Source organism: Corvus hawaiiensis, chromosome 16, assembly GCF_020740725.1.
Source record: "Corvus hawaiiensis isolate bCorHaw1 chromosome 16, bCorHaw1.pri.cur, whole genome shotgun sequence".
In the NCBI taxonomy this organism is placed as follows: Eukaryota; Metazoa; Chordata; class Aves; order Passeriformes; family Corvidae; genus Corvus; species Corvus hawaiiensis.
The window spans coordinates 6,855,957-6,870,434 of record NC_063228.1 but is presented as its reverse complement, the minus strand read 5'-3'; the positions used below and the strand labels follow the sequence as shown (position 1 = coordinate 6,870,434).

The 14,478-nt window shown below is 45.5% G+C and overlaps 1 protein-coding gene across 5 annotated transcripts in view; it reads left to right on the top strand.

The window, feature by feature from the left end:
• TOM1L2 (target of myb1 like 2 membrane trafficking protein) overlaps positions 1–14,478 on the top strand; it is a 57,224-nt gene that overhangs the window by 37,051 nt on the left and 5,695 nt on the right. For 2 of the 5 annotated variants that reach the window (XM_048320505.1, XM_048320507.1), the window contains 4 exons: positions 814–889; positions 3,986–4,051; positions 11,650–11,709; positions 14,253–14,289. In XM_048320505.1, coding sequence (XP_048176462.1) covers positions 814–889; positions 3,986–4,051; positions 11,650–11,709; positions 14,253–14,289 — 239 coding nt within the window. Of the gene's footprint in view, positions 1–813; positions 890–3,985; positions 4,052–11,438; positions 11,607–11,649; positions 11,710–14,252; positions 14,290–14,478 lie in introns of those variants that run through there. The other 3 variants (XM_048320506.1, XM_048320509.1, XM_048320508.1) reach the window with 3 other exon arrangements.

Sequence of the window (14,478 nt, the reverse complement as noted above, 5' to 3'; positions counted from 1 at the left end):
TGTAAATAGTGCATTTCTTTGTCTGCTTCACTGCAGTTGCATAATTTCATCTCTCTTCGAGTCTCGCTCTGCCTCCCCCCATACACACATCAAGGTCAGGCTTCCAGATGTCATCTCCAAATCTTTGTTAAACATAATCTGCAATCAGGCCTCCTTTCACAGTTCCCCCGCTTGCTCTTGGACATGCTTAGGGTGCCTCATGACCTGTTTGCCTGCCTTACATAATGCTGATCTTACTCTTACTTGCTTCAAGGTGCTTTCCAAAATTGATGAGTGGCCTTTGTACATAGCACACTCCTCTTCTTGGGGTACAGACAGCACCCTCCAAGTCTTGTTAAGAAAAAGAATGTGCTTTCTGGTTTCCAGGGGAGTAAATCAGGGTGTCCAGAGTATTGCTCTCCTATTAAGAAAGCCTGGAAAAGAGAAGGGATTGGGGTGACCCAATTCCTAATACCTGAAGGGAGCCTACAAAAAAGATGAGGAGAGACTATTTACAAGGGTCTGGAATGACAGGACAAGGGGGAATGGTTTCAAACTGTGAGAGAGTAGGTTTAGATTGACTATTGGGAAGAAATTCTTCCTTGTGAGGGTGGTGAAGCACTGGTACAGGTTGCCCAGAGAAGTTGTGGCTGCTCCATCTCTAGAAGTGTCCAAGGCCAGGTTGGATGGGGCTTGGAGCAACCTGGTCTAGTGGGGTGAAACAAGATGATCTTTTAATGTACCTTCCGACCCAGGCCTTCCTATGATTCCATGATTACTCATGGGTGACTGCTGGACTTCCTTCTAGTTCTGTGGTTTGTTCCTTTCTTTTAGCGTGACGTACGAGGATCCACAGGCTGTCAAAGGACTGGCGTCTGCCCTGGATGTTCGGAAACAGAACACGGGAGGGGTAGGTCACGGCTCTGTGTTTGTTATCCGCGTAGAATCCAAGCTGTAGGCGGCTGCTTTGACTGAGCGTCTCATTCTGTATTCCAGCAACGTGGTAGTAATGGCTATTTTGAAATTGATATCTGAGAACAAGTACTTGCTCAGTAATGATCTCTAAAGAGATGCTGCTGAGCACTCCAGTCTAAAAAACTTCAGAATCATAGTGGGTAAATTCTCCCATGTCCTTGCAGCTTGCCTGGGGAGTCCAGCTCTTTGGCTGGAATCACTGCTGAGAAGAATTACATGGGGAATGTCCTGTGAACACTGGTGTGCATTGGCTTGGTTTGGTTTTGCTTATGAAAGTCTTAATCTACTAGATTTTGCTCCAAGTGCATGGATACACGAGTGAGTTACAGGGAGAGAAATGATGCAGACTTGTAATGCTTCACATTTTTTGCCATAACTGCCCTTGCATGCAGCCTGTTCTGTCTGCCCAGGGCAGGCTCCCGCTCTTTGTGTGGGCAGGAGAGCCCCATGTGCTGTCACCTCGCAGCAGCTGACACTAAAAACACGGGTGAGAGAGCTTGGCCAGCTTTGTCTGCATCCCCCGGTGAAGGCAGAAGTGAAGGAGCTTTCAGATCATCCCTCGACCCCTTTCTACCACTCTGCTTTTTAAAACTGTGCTGCTCTTTTGTACGCAGCTGTGTGTAAGTTTTTAGAGGACAGAGCAAGTTCAGAGCCTTTTCCAGCCCAATTTTGGGCTGTGATGACCACTAGGGAGCACGGCAGAGCCAGCATAGCATGGGAGAGCCAATGCAGCGTGCACATGCCTCTCACCAGGGAGAATTGCCTCCCCATGCCTTGGCTGATCCCGCCCTGGTTCTTTCATGACATGAAGTGGGAGTGCTCTGGGCAGCTGGCATGCCTGGCAGCTTGTGCTCCAAGCCAGGGAGAATTTGTGTTGGGAGCCAGCTGGAGTCAGATCACAGCTGCCTGCCTGCTCGAGCCATCGTTCAGTGGAAACAGGGCCTCAGCTCTTACAGAGCATTCCCCACCTACCTGCTTCTTCCTGTCCCTGTCCTCCTGCACGAAGGGTAATTTATAACCCAGGTCAGCCTCATGACCTACTGGAGCTCAGCCCCACAAAAACTCATGGCACTAGTAGTGAGGGAAAAGGGGAAGCATGAGGAGGCAGGGGCAGAATTATTCCTTCACAGGAATTCCTGAAGTCAGTGGGACATCCCAAACCCCCAGTATCACTGAGCTGTTATTAGCAGGACCTGGGGAAGGATTTGAGATTCTGCTCTTTGTTCCTGGCTAACCAAATGCAAGGAGCTTGCATTTAGCTGGTCAAGGGGGCTGTATTCCCCCCAGTGGCCTTGGGGTCATGTCCTTATTTATTAACACTTTTGTTCCCAGCCAGTTCTGCTTTAGGCACCAGCACAACATGTCATTCACACCAGCAGAGCTGCTGCTCTGCCCCAAGTGTTGTCAGTTCAAAGGGCTGTGGCTAAGTTCATCTGAGGGTCAAAGTTTTTTGGGGCAAATGCCTTATGGGTTGTGGAACTTGGGGCTCTAAGGTGTTGTTGAGACTTTCAGCCTCTTTTCAAAGGTCCGGGACACTGTATCATGTAATCAGAAGAGCTTGTTTTGAAATGCAGTCACTCTGCAATTGTAAACACTTTTTCTCAACTGTTGTGAGGCTTGTGGATGTCTCTTCTTAAAGGAAATAAAAATTAAACTCTCCTAAAGTTACCAGTCCCAGCATGTGTAGCAAAAACCTGGCAGTGCTCAGTAAATGAAAAGACAGGCTTTAATTTGGTTAGAGCTAATTTAAGAACAGCTCTAGGGAGGAGCCAAAAGCTTTGCAACACATTCTTCACACACGTCTCGTTCTAGCACAGTTGTCCAGTGGTAGAATTCAGCACATCCGACGTTTCTAATGTAGTCATTCTCGGAATGGTCTGCAGAGAGGAGGCTGATCACGTGGCATTAGCTGTCTTTTAATGTGATTTAGCAGCTGGAAACAAGATGAGCTAAAAATACACTGTTTTCTTAATATTGCTTTTCCATGTTGGGAATTGCTTTTGTTGCCACAGAGTTGTTGCATGATCACAACTGGGAGGAGAGGTGTCCAAGAAACAATTCTCTGGTGTTACACAGAGAGTAGATGAAATTGGAATGATTTCCCTTTTTTTTTTTCCTCAGGAAATGAGACATAAAAGATTGCAGCTGATTCTCCATTACCTGTGTTAATGGGGACAGGAGAGGTGTCCCATGTGTGCAGGTGTCTGGGTGATGTACATAACACACCAGTGGCTCTCTGCTGAGCTCACCCAGTTCTGGGCTGGAGCCACTGCGCTCTGCCAAGCCTGGGCAAGCCCCTCCAGAGCTGGAGATGACTCTGCATCCCACCCTGGCTCAGGGAGGAGATGCTGAAGGACAAGAAACCATCTTAGAGTGTTTGTGGTGCTGTGCCATGCAGTCTGCAGCCTGCTCAGGGGAGCTGGATGCATCAGCAGTCCTTTAACCTCTGCGCTTTTCAGGAGGGGCAGTTTGAAAGGCTGCCAGGACACTGCAGCAAACTGCCCTGACTTCCCCTCCACTCAACACCATTGCAGAGCTGCTGTGCTGTTAGTGAGGGGCACAGTCTGTCTGCTGAGGTCAAGGATGTGAGCACGGTGTGCTGCAGCCCACAGCTTCATAAACAAGGGGGACTCCACGGAGTGTGACACGAGAGTTGCCAGTGCAGTCTGACTGACTGCAGTAGCTTGTACAGCCTCACTTTTCCTTCTTCTAAGAAGATGACAAACGTCAGCCTCACTACTAGCCAGTGTTTGGTTTATTTTATTATTATTTTTATTTTTAAGGGCATCGTGGAAGCAGTGCTAAAAGGCTGTGAACTGCCAGTAGGAAGTGCAGAACTGGGGGTGAGCTCTGTCCCCCCATGGACAGAGCTGACAGGCAGAGGGGGACACAGCTGCTGCCAGAAGCTACTATAGGCAACTCTGTGTGTATGTGTGTGTCTGTGTATGTGAAGTTTTTAACTGTTTTATTACTTTATCACGGGTTGTTGCTGTGGTTTCTCTCTTTATGGACCTTTCTGTTCTCAACACAGAGGAGAGGTAAAGGTGGGAACTCAGACATGGAGCCCATAGACAAGTGGCTAATTACACAAGGAATGGTGAGGACTTCACCAGTGAAGCGATTCCTACTGCCCACCCCAGTCCCTGACCTAGAATAACCATCCTCCGTTCACCTCTCGTCCTGCCCTATTGAACCGCTTGAAATCGGACAGTACAAGGAGTTTATGTCCCACCTACATCATTACCTGGGGCAAAGGGAAAGATTTGCACCAATTTCTGGTTTATACAGCACAAAGACCTGTAAACAACTGAATCATTTGTAGGATCCCACGTCACCTTCAGAAGAGGCCTGGGGATCCAATTGGTTCCTTCTACTGTCTTGATTTATTTATTGCAGTATCCACTTTTCGAGGGATAAACACAAGTCTCATGGATCTTATTCATAAAGAGGACACTTGCTATCTGTCTTTAAAGGAGCCTTTTCTGGTAGTGCTTAGCTTCATGGTCTGGAATAAACATAGGGAAGTTGTAGGATCATATGTAGTTGAATCGAGTAATGTAGTGATAGTTCTTTATGCAAGGAAGGGAATGGGAGAGCTGCTACCCAGACTGACATCTTCAACCCCACTGGCATTAGGAATCAGACTCAAAAAGGTACAATAGTGTTTCTGGCTTTAAGAATTTAATTCCTGTGTCTGGTGATGCCAGTGCCTTGATAAAATCAGGCTTCTGAAGATCACTGAACCTGTGCACATTCTGACCTTGTTTGAAGTTGTTCTTCATCAATGTGCTTGCAGAGAGAAGTTCAAAGCCTGCTTTAGGTGCAGAAGCCAGAGGAAGGGAAAAAATAGCCTCAGCTATGCCTTAAAGCCAAGTTTTAAGATCATTTTTTTTGGACAATGTAATCCATCACTTTAAGTGTTTGAGATTAGTACCAATAATGTGACCTAACTGTAGAAAATCCTCCCGAGACAGTCCTGGCTGCAGCTGAGTTCAGAGAGGTGCAGGGAGAATTCCATTTGTTCTGGGGTGTGCTGGCAGTGCAGCACGTGGGGCCAGGCACCAGAAAGCCCGTGGAGCAGAAATGTCTCACTCCAGGAGAGCCCTGAATGTCCCAGACTAAGCTGCACCGTGCTTAAAAAGAGAAACAACCCAGAAAGTTTAAAGTTCAGAAAATCCAGATTGTGCAATATCTACTCTGTTAAACACTTGCATTTCTTCTTCTGGATTTGTGGCTAATCCAGATTATTTCTCAGGGTCATCTTGGAAATTTGGCAGAAGTTTGCATGGCTGGTGCACACACAGTGATGGGACAGGTGTTGTATCTGCCTGCCCATGCAAGCACACAAAAGCAGTTCCATGCCTGCTCACACATGTGGGTAAGTCCACTGTGGGTACCTGTCCCTGGGAGCCAGAGTGTCATTTTGGTGCTGTCAAACACCCACAGCTCACAAGATGAGAATGAAAAGCTGTAAAATGAGCAGCAGTATGAGTTTTGCCTCTGATACTGTTGACTGTGGCTCACAGAGGCTCTCGCTGTTCGGTGGCTCTGTTGCAGCCAGGGATGTGCTGTGCCACTGTTAGATGTTCATCTATAATGAATAATCCAGTGATTGAGTTAGTTCCTCTTCTTTGCCTTTCCACTGTTTACAAGAGCGGGGAAGCATGAAATCGGCACCCCTGCTGTTCACACCACTCACACCACTGCTTTATTAAAAAAGCAAACAGCATATTCCTTCATTGGCTTGTGGTTATTCAGTCTGGAAAAAGGATACTGCAGCATTCATGGAGGCATATGGCTTTGGGGAGGGAAGGGGGCCAGTCACTGCTCTTACAAGCCCTTCACCTTGTTTGTATGCTAAACATGAGAGAGAAATACCTAAAATAAAACTAAACTAATCATTAACTCCGTTTCTCTCTTAACTGGCTGTAGTTCTTAACAGTATTTATTAATATGACCTGTAAGCATTTACAATGCCAGTGGATAACTAGGATCCCAGGTATGAACTTGATTTGCCCACTCTGTGGGGTACTTTTTATACTTTGAGGAGGAGGAAAGAGGGGTGAGCTGACACTGCTGTTCCCTGTGCCTGTACAACACTGAGACCACTCAAAGGGAATTCTCCACCCGCCAGAGTGGTTCTCACATCCCTCATGACCTGACGTTGTTCTGTCCAAACTGTGATACATTTCAGCTTTGGGTTGAGTCCTTCCCACTCCATTTCTGTGCATCCCAGTTCACCACACACCTTTGCAGTCTCTGTCTCTCCTCTCCCAGTGAATTTGGCAGTGTTGTTCTTGTTTCAAGTTAACCTGTGGCTCAGTTCTGCCATCGAGGTGATGCCAGGACCATGGAAACAGACACAAGCCACACCTTTATCCATCCCAGCACTACCTACAAGAATAAAGTAGACAAAATGATATTGGCAGAAAATGTTTCTGGTATTTATATGACTGAGGGATGGCAGGTGAGCTGTTCCAGTGACAGATCTGTCTGCAGTGCGAGGTCAGGGTGTTGCCATGCAGGTCTCACACAGGGCTCCGTATCAGCAGCAATTAGGCAGAGACTTTACCACAAAGCCATGTTTTAGTGCAGGTAGTCTCAGTTCCCTTCTCATGAGATTGGACAGCTATTGAGATTTGCATTAATATATTCCTTAGAATAATCTGTCAACCCACTCACATGCCAAATGGGTTATTTGTTCTGAAAGTGAGAAGTAGGTGTTGCTTAAGCCACCACATCAGGACATTAATTGGGACAGTGGCAGGGGAAGGATGAAACTGAACCAGAATTCACAGAAAGTTATATGAGCACCATTCAGCATTCTGCCTTGACCGCCAGGTTAGAGAGGAGAGCCCTCTTTGTAGGGAAGATAGGTGAGTAAAGATGAAAGGAAACCTCTGTTAATTAGTAACCAAGTGGGATGCCGCTATGTGTACCTTCAAGAGAGAGATAGGATCTGAGATGTGGAAATGATTTGGGTAACATGAGACTGTTGAATACCATCATCTACTTGGAGACTGAAGTGCTTGAACTGTGGATAAGCCCAAAAATAGACACATGAAGATCTCATTTCTTCCATGTGGTGGAACCCCTCTCCCTGTTGAAGGCAAGCAGGGGTTTTCACTTAGCTGAAGACCGTGGGGATCTCCTTACCTTCCCAGCCGCGGTGTTTTTCAGAGCACTGTGCAAGGACAACCCAATCCCCCATGTCAGTGAGGGCTGGCACTGTCTGGACATGCCTGTCAGATCCAGATGGGCTGGTTGTTGTACGGGCACAGCAGGCTCTGCTGGGGAACGTGCTGCACCCGAGCTCTTGCCTGGCGCGGCCGTGCAATGCGTAATGATTACGAGTAATCAAGGAGTTAATTTAATCCTTACATGTAAAGTCAAGCGTGTTCTAATATTGAGGCCAAGCAGCTATTTCAAGATCACAACAGCTTTAAATAGATGGTAAGGCTGTAGTAGTAAGCTGGAGTAGCCCACTAGTGTGCTCCTAGTGCTGCTGTAGGAATGACAGACCTCTACTACTGCTAACCAACAAGGAGGAGTGAGTAGCAACTAACCAAGGACTGATGTCAGCTTTGTTAAACATCTAAAAAGAAGTGGAATTAACTAAGCTATTACAAGGCAGTAGTCTAGCAACAATTAGCATAAACCTTGTTAAACATTTTAAGAACATTAATGAGCTCACCTAGAGACCTGAATTGTCATTTCATACCTGCTTCTTTTCCAGTGGGATCACTTTTAATAGAAATAAAATGTGATAATAATAACCTTAAACTGTCTTTTTAAGGGTAGAATATTGGATTTTATGACTTCTGAGGAAATATATTGGCAATACTCTTTGGCTTTTGATTGCTAGTGAGAACATCAACACAATCTAACTTAGATAAGTAGGAACTTGAATTCCAGGTTCCTGTGGGTTTTGTGGGATTGAACACACACTTTTGTTCTCCCAGCCCTCCTTTTCCATTTCCCTTTCAGGACTGTTGAGATGATCCCATTTGTAGGATTTTCCAAAGACTAAATAAAAAAAGGAATTTAAACGATCAGCCCAACTTTTAATTAAAGCCAGTTACTTAAAGTACCCAAAAATATTTTGTGACTTGGTTTCCATTTACTTTGAGTATAGACTTTAAAAAAAAATAAATCATAATATCTTTATACAAATAGCTGTTGCAGCCAGCACTGGGGAGCTTTCTTGCCAAGACTGAGAGCTTCACTAGACCATGGAAGTTTGCATAATCAAAGTATTAACAAGACAGTGTCCCATTCCAGAGTTTTTTCCGTGTAGTCTGTGGCTGCCACTGCTGCTTGTTCCCAGAAACTGTTGTCTTTTTTTAATGTGTAAACTAGTTAATTCATTTTTACATTGCCTCTGTTGTGATTTAGGGATTAGTTATAACAAAATTCCCAGGCACATTTTTCAGTTTAGGGCTTCTGAAAGGGGAAGACTTGCCCAACTGACTGGCAAAAATTGAGCTTCTCTGTGTGGTCAGTTTAAAATGAAACATAAATGGTACAATGTTATCGTAAAATAATATAAAACTTCCAGCTGCTCTCTGAAGAGTTTCCTCCCTCTTTATTCTTGAACAAATTAAACCTGACACATGTAACCCATGTTTTATGAGGAAATGGGGCTCAGAGTCTGAGGAAAGTAAACTGGAAGTTTGAGCATGGAAGGAGCAACAGATACAAACCCTCAGCACTTCTGTGGGTGTGCTGGGAGACAGGGGAAGCTTTTTAAAAGGTCAGTGCTGAATAGCAAACGGCTGACACACTCAGATGTTTATCTTACAGCTTTGTCTGCTTCTCTGCAAGAAGTGCTCTTGCACTTCTGAGGGCTTTGTTTGTTTGTTATAAGTAGCTCTAGCTGAAAGTGGAATTCCTTTTTTTGCTTTTTTTTTCTTTCTTTTCTTAAAATTCTTCCGAAGCACCACAGCATAAACTCTTGTGCTGCTGAGCTGTTCTTCGAGGACTTCTGCAAATTCAAGAGTCCTGTGATTCTCAGGAATTCAGTACTTGATCAGTCATCTGTCATGTTTTCAGGATAATCAAGATTTGAGCTGCTGTTCCTTCTAATACAGGGGCACAGTACTACCATGCTTTTTATAACAGCTGCTCTTATATTCATAAAATCATAAAATTCTGGAATGGTTTGGGTTGGAAAGAAAGATCATCTCATTCCAACCCCCTGCCATGGGCAGGAGCACCTTCCATTATGCCAGGTTGCTCCAAGTCTGGTCCAACCTGGCCTGGAACACTTCCAGAAATGGGACGGGCCACAGCTTCTCTGGCAACCTGTGCCAGGGCCTCCCCACCCTCACAGGGAATAGTTTCTTCCTAATATCTAATCTAAATCTACCCTCTTTCATCTTAAAGCCATTCCCCTTTGTCCTACCACTTCAGGCCCTTGTCCAAAATCCCTTTCCAGCTTTCTTGGAGCCCCTTAAGGGATTGTGTTCCTGTGAATTTTATTCACAGAAAAGGAAAAATAAACCAGTTATTTTCCTCCTCCCTTCCATGCCCACTTCCTTATCCTTAGAGAAACATAAGCACCTCTCTGAGCTGCAAACCAGCCAGCAGCTCCGAGGCTGCACCTTCCACAGTGTTACCTACTGCATGCAGGTTAAGCAACCCAGGAGAGAGGCAGCAGTGCAACTTCTGCAGTAGGTTTTAGGTTGCTGTAGGCTGAATAAATTAATTATATCACTGAAGCCAATATTTTATAAAGCTGTTAAACCAAGGAGACAGTTCTACAAGATGCAACTTGTCCTTGGGAAGGAATGTGTTGGAAGATGCTTAGAGCTCTTCTCTTGTCAGCGGCTGGCTGGGCCAGCTTGCAGCAGCTTCATCTCACTGTGATAGCATTGTGTGTGCATGATTCAGGAAATCAGAAAGGGGCAATTATCTGGTCCATTCCAAAGGAAACTGCAGGAATTTATTTTCGGTTTGGGATCTTTATGAATTCGCTGGAAGCAAAATGACACCTTGTACCTCTGACCCCAGGAAATGTCACTTTGTCCAGCAACCTGTCAAGTCAGAGCCCAGCCACCTTCCTGGTGCTGCTCTTTGGGGGAGATGCTTTGGATTGAGTTCTGGATTTCCAGTTCTTTGACACAACTAACCCACTTTAGCAGGCCTCACCTCAAGCAAGGGCTTAACTGGCCTCCTCAGTACAAGGGGCCACTTGATTCTGTGAAAAAATTCCTGAGGAGCTTTACTAAACAGCCTCAGTCTCTGGGATCCAGCATCTGTCTGTCTTCCTCTGCTAGAGCTGCCTGAGAAATCTACATCTCCCAAGAAATGCATCTGCAGAGCCTCTTCCAGCTCTTCTTTTTGAATCACAGAGTCATTAATGTTGGAAAAGACTTCCAAGATCATCAAGTCCAACAATTAACCGAGCACTGCCAAGGCCACAACTAAGCCATGTCCTTAAGCACCACATCCACAGGTTTTTTTATCACTTCCAGGGAGGGCAATTCCTGTGAGAGGTTTCAGGCAAAGCTGTGGAGAGCCCCTGACACCTTTTCTGCCTAGGAGAGTCCCTCTAACAGTGCCAGGTCTCCTGCCTGCCAGCCCCACTGCTCAGCTGCCGTGCCCTGGCCTGGAACTCACGTGTCTGACATTGTTTTCCAACTATTTTTGAGGCTGTCCTTACCTGGATCTATTGTGGTGTTTTCCTGTTTATGTCAGTAGGCCTCTGTTGTATTTAAGCAGTGTAGTTGTCAGGAAATTCTACACCTAATACTCAGTAATTTCCCTTTGCTGACCCAGTTACCCTTCGCACTGTGTGAAATCGCTGCCCTTCAGCTGCCTCTGCGCTGCCCGTTGCAGTCACACCGGTATCGTGACCAGTTCCACTGCAGGGGCAGAGGCAAAACCTTCCATGCCTGGGTGTTAAACTGCTCTGGAGCCTGACCTGCTCTGGAGAGCCCTGCTGCAGCTCTGGTACTGTGCTCTCCTCCTCTGCCCCATCCTCCTCCTCCTTCACCTTTGAGACTCTGCACTTTGCACTGCCACATGTTGGGCTCTGCTGCTGAGGGTCACCTTTGGCAGAGGAGTGGGAACTGGGAGCTGGGAGAGTTTTGCTTTAAACCTCTGTGCCAAGGCTTGCCAGGGCTCCGTGGTGTGGTGGGAGGAGGATCTGGGAGGAAGCATGACTGTACCCTGGGCTCTGACTTCTCCACCTGTGGGGAAAACCAAATTGTTTTCATAGGAGTGTTGCCTGAAGACTTTGAGACCCTCTTTCTTCTAACCCTTCACTGTGGCTAATATCCATTTAAAAAAACCAAAAAGGTGTAAATTTAACATTTCAAAACCTTACTGATATCCAGTATTCTACCCTTAAAAGCATTTCACGATCAAGATTAGAATCATCAGTCCATCTTGATGGTTTTAATATGTGGTCGAGAACTTACTCGTCTTATGCTGGCATCCAGTCACGTCATTCCCCATAATCTTTCTCTTGTTTTTTTTAGCCCTGTTGTTCATAATTTCCTTTCCAAGTTGTTTCCTTATTTGAAATGCCATTTATATTTTGTTGCCTTTTTTTTTTTCCAGCACATCTTACATCTTTGTTTTTGTTTTGTTTTTAATCTTATTTCTGGCATTTTCCATCGCTCTGTGGCCATGATTGTGGATGTGTTTTGGTTTTTGCCTGCCTTGCTGTTCTCTCGCTGCACTCCTTAGATCCCTGTTGCACAGTCCTCTGTCATGGATGACATTGAGGAGTGGCTCAGTACCGACTTGGTGAGACTCTTTATATTTTCATTTTTCACTTGCACGGTTAACTTTCAATGCATTGCTGAGTTCCTGGTACTTCTCATAGCGGGAAGCAGTGAAACTTCCCAAGCAGAGAGATTGGTTCCCTTTGAAGGGAGTATCTAAGCAGGAGGAGTCAGGGTCACATTCAGCAATTCAATCAAAACACTTCTTTTCTGAGCTGTTTTATTTTCCCTTCTCCATGTGAGCATCACAGAATAGCATGTGTTCCAGAAAACGTGGGATTCTGGTCCCCAAATGGGGAAGCATTAAATACAGGCTGAATTTTTCTGCACCAGACTTAAAGTCCATGTTTAAAGCTGCATTATTTAGACAGGATCTAAGTTCATGCTTATGTTGAGGCATGCTTTTAAGAGATGCTGGATCAGGGCTTAGATTCCTTTCCAATCAAGATGTCTTTGTTAAACTGGCAGGCAATCTTGACATGTTTCATAATAGTAATAATAAAAATTTATAACAGTCTCTCTTCAGTGTTTATAACTTTCAGTTTCTCCTAAATTATGATTGTCTGGTAATTATTCAACAAACAAACAAACAAAAAGAACTAAAAGTAGCTTTGCCTTCACCCTGGAGTTTGTTTTGCTGTCCCAAAACACATTTGGTTTAAGCAGGATACAACAAGTACACATTCATTCTGTTTTGTTTTTTTTCAGTGTAAGCATCTGACTCAAATCAACCAAGTGCATTTTGGGGGGTGGGTGCTGGGTTGTATTCACATGGTTCTTTTAAACATGGTTTTAGTGAACTGAACTTGCGCTCACCATATCCCCAAGGATCATCTCCTTCCATTCTTCCAGCTTCAGACAGAAAACTCCCAACTCTTTAGGGTCTCCCCCACCCCCTTCCTGCTGCCTGCTCAGCTCCCAGCTGGGAGCTGTGGGATTCAGGCTCCATTCCCCAGCTCTGGAAGCAGAGCTGCAGGCACGCTCTGGCACGTCAGCCCTGTGCTCTGGCACTGGAGAAGCTGGCTGTACGGGAAGGAAGAAAATTCTCCAGCTCTCCAGAGGTGCCTGAAGTGCTTAAACAGATTCTGGGTTCAGTGTTTGATTTTGGCAGACTGGCTGGCTGTCTCTGAAATGTCACTGAGTTCCAGCTGCAGGTAGGTTTGTCAGACCTCAGTACAGGAGTCATTTTCAAATTTAATTACAAACTGGCCTCATTTTGATGAAGAAATATGGTAAATGTAGCATGTCCACTCTGCTTAACCAATAAACTTTTGTCTTTGCCATTTAAATTAATTTAGAGGGAGAGAAGATCTGATGGAGAGATATGGAGGTAGCTCTGTGCATCTCTCATCCCCAGGACAGACTTGCTCAAAAGGAGCAAAGCAGAGAAGTGTCTTGGAAATGCCTGAGCAAGCCTGGGGATGTCCCTGGCACCCCATCCCAACCCTATATTGCACCCTGTGTGCAGCAGAAAGATGCCTGTGAAAATTTGGACTGGATTTTTGTTTTTCACTCTGGGTCCCCACCCCCTTGTTTTGTTAACAGCTCATTTCAATTCTCTCCTTCCCAGGTGAGGAAGTTGCAGGTTAGGTTAGATAATTGTTATTTCCTTACCCTTTTTGGAGCACACTGGGACAAACAGCAGCTCTGCCTGTGAAGAGGCTGCTGTGTGAACATTTGGAAACCTCAATGCAGTAGAAAGCCAGGAGATGCTCAGGCTCTAAAAGCCTTTGTGAGGCCAGTCAGTATGTTCCCACTGCTGGTAGAGAAGCCAGGTATAGACAAATACTTTACTTTTTCAAAGCAGGTTCAACATGAGATTTTCAACTAGTATTTTTACCCATCTTTAACATCCTGATAGATTGACAAGGATGCCTATCCCTGGACTTCTAATTTCATTATTTGAAATGCACACTGAAATGCACAAACTGGTGGAAATGCAGTGACCCTGTGTCATTCCCAGCTTTTGATTCTCATGGACAGACACTAACTGCTGTCAATATCTCTCATCCAGCTCACCCTGGTCTTGTCTTTGTGCAGCATGGACACAGGAAAGCTGCTATATTTTAGTATGAAACCTAAAATGAACTCTCACAGGAGGAATGTTGGCCCCAAACAATTTTGCACATGTCCTTTGTCAGCTAAAACTGCATTTTACTTGAAGACACAATGCAAACCCCAGTCCTGACTTTTTTAAGGACTGTGTGACAGAAAAGATGCCATCTGTGTGTGTGACTCACACAGCTCAGATTTGGACCAGAATTACTGTCTGAAGGGGAAACAGTGCTGGACTGACATTCAGATCCAACAGGGAAAGCTTAGCTATCCACCAGCAATCTTCAGAAGCACCTCAGTGCTTGTTCTCCTGCTCTGCAGCGCAGTGAAATGTCAGTCCCCTCTGGCCTCCTGATGTGGGAGCCCTGTGATTTCCCCAGGTCCCCCTGCTCCGATGGTTAATATGTGGAAACAAGTGGTGGAAACTGTCCAGTTGTATTAAAGGTGGAGGGGATGACAGGGAAGGGGAAGCACTGCCTGTGCTCACATGCCTTTTTGTTCCCATTGCAGAAAGGCAACGAACTGGAAGAAGGAGTGACCAGTGAAGGTAAGCAGAGATGCCCGTGGCTATGAGCCATTCTCAGGTTAGTGCTCAGATGGAATTTGCTCTGATCCCTGCTGAGATGCTGCCTTCTCCCAGCCTGATGTTCCCCAGCAAATGCTTCCATGCTCAGAAAAGCAGGAGGAGAGCATTTCACAGCAAAGGTTCATATTTATGGTGTGGGGAGCCCTCCTG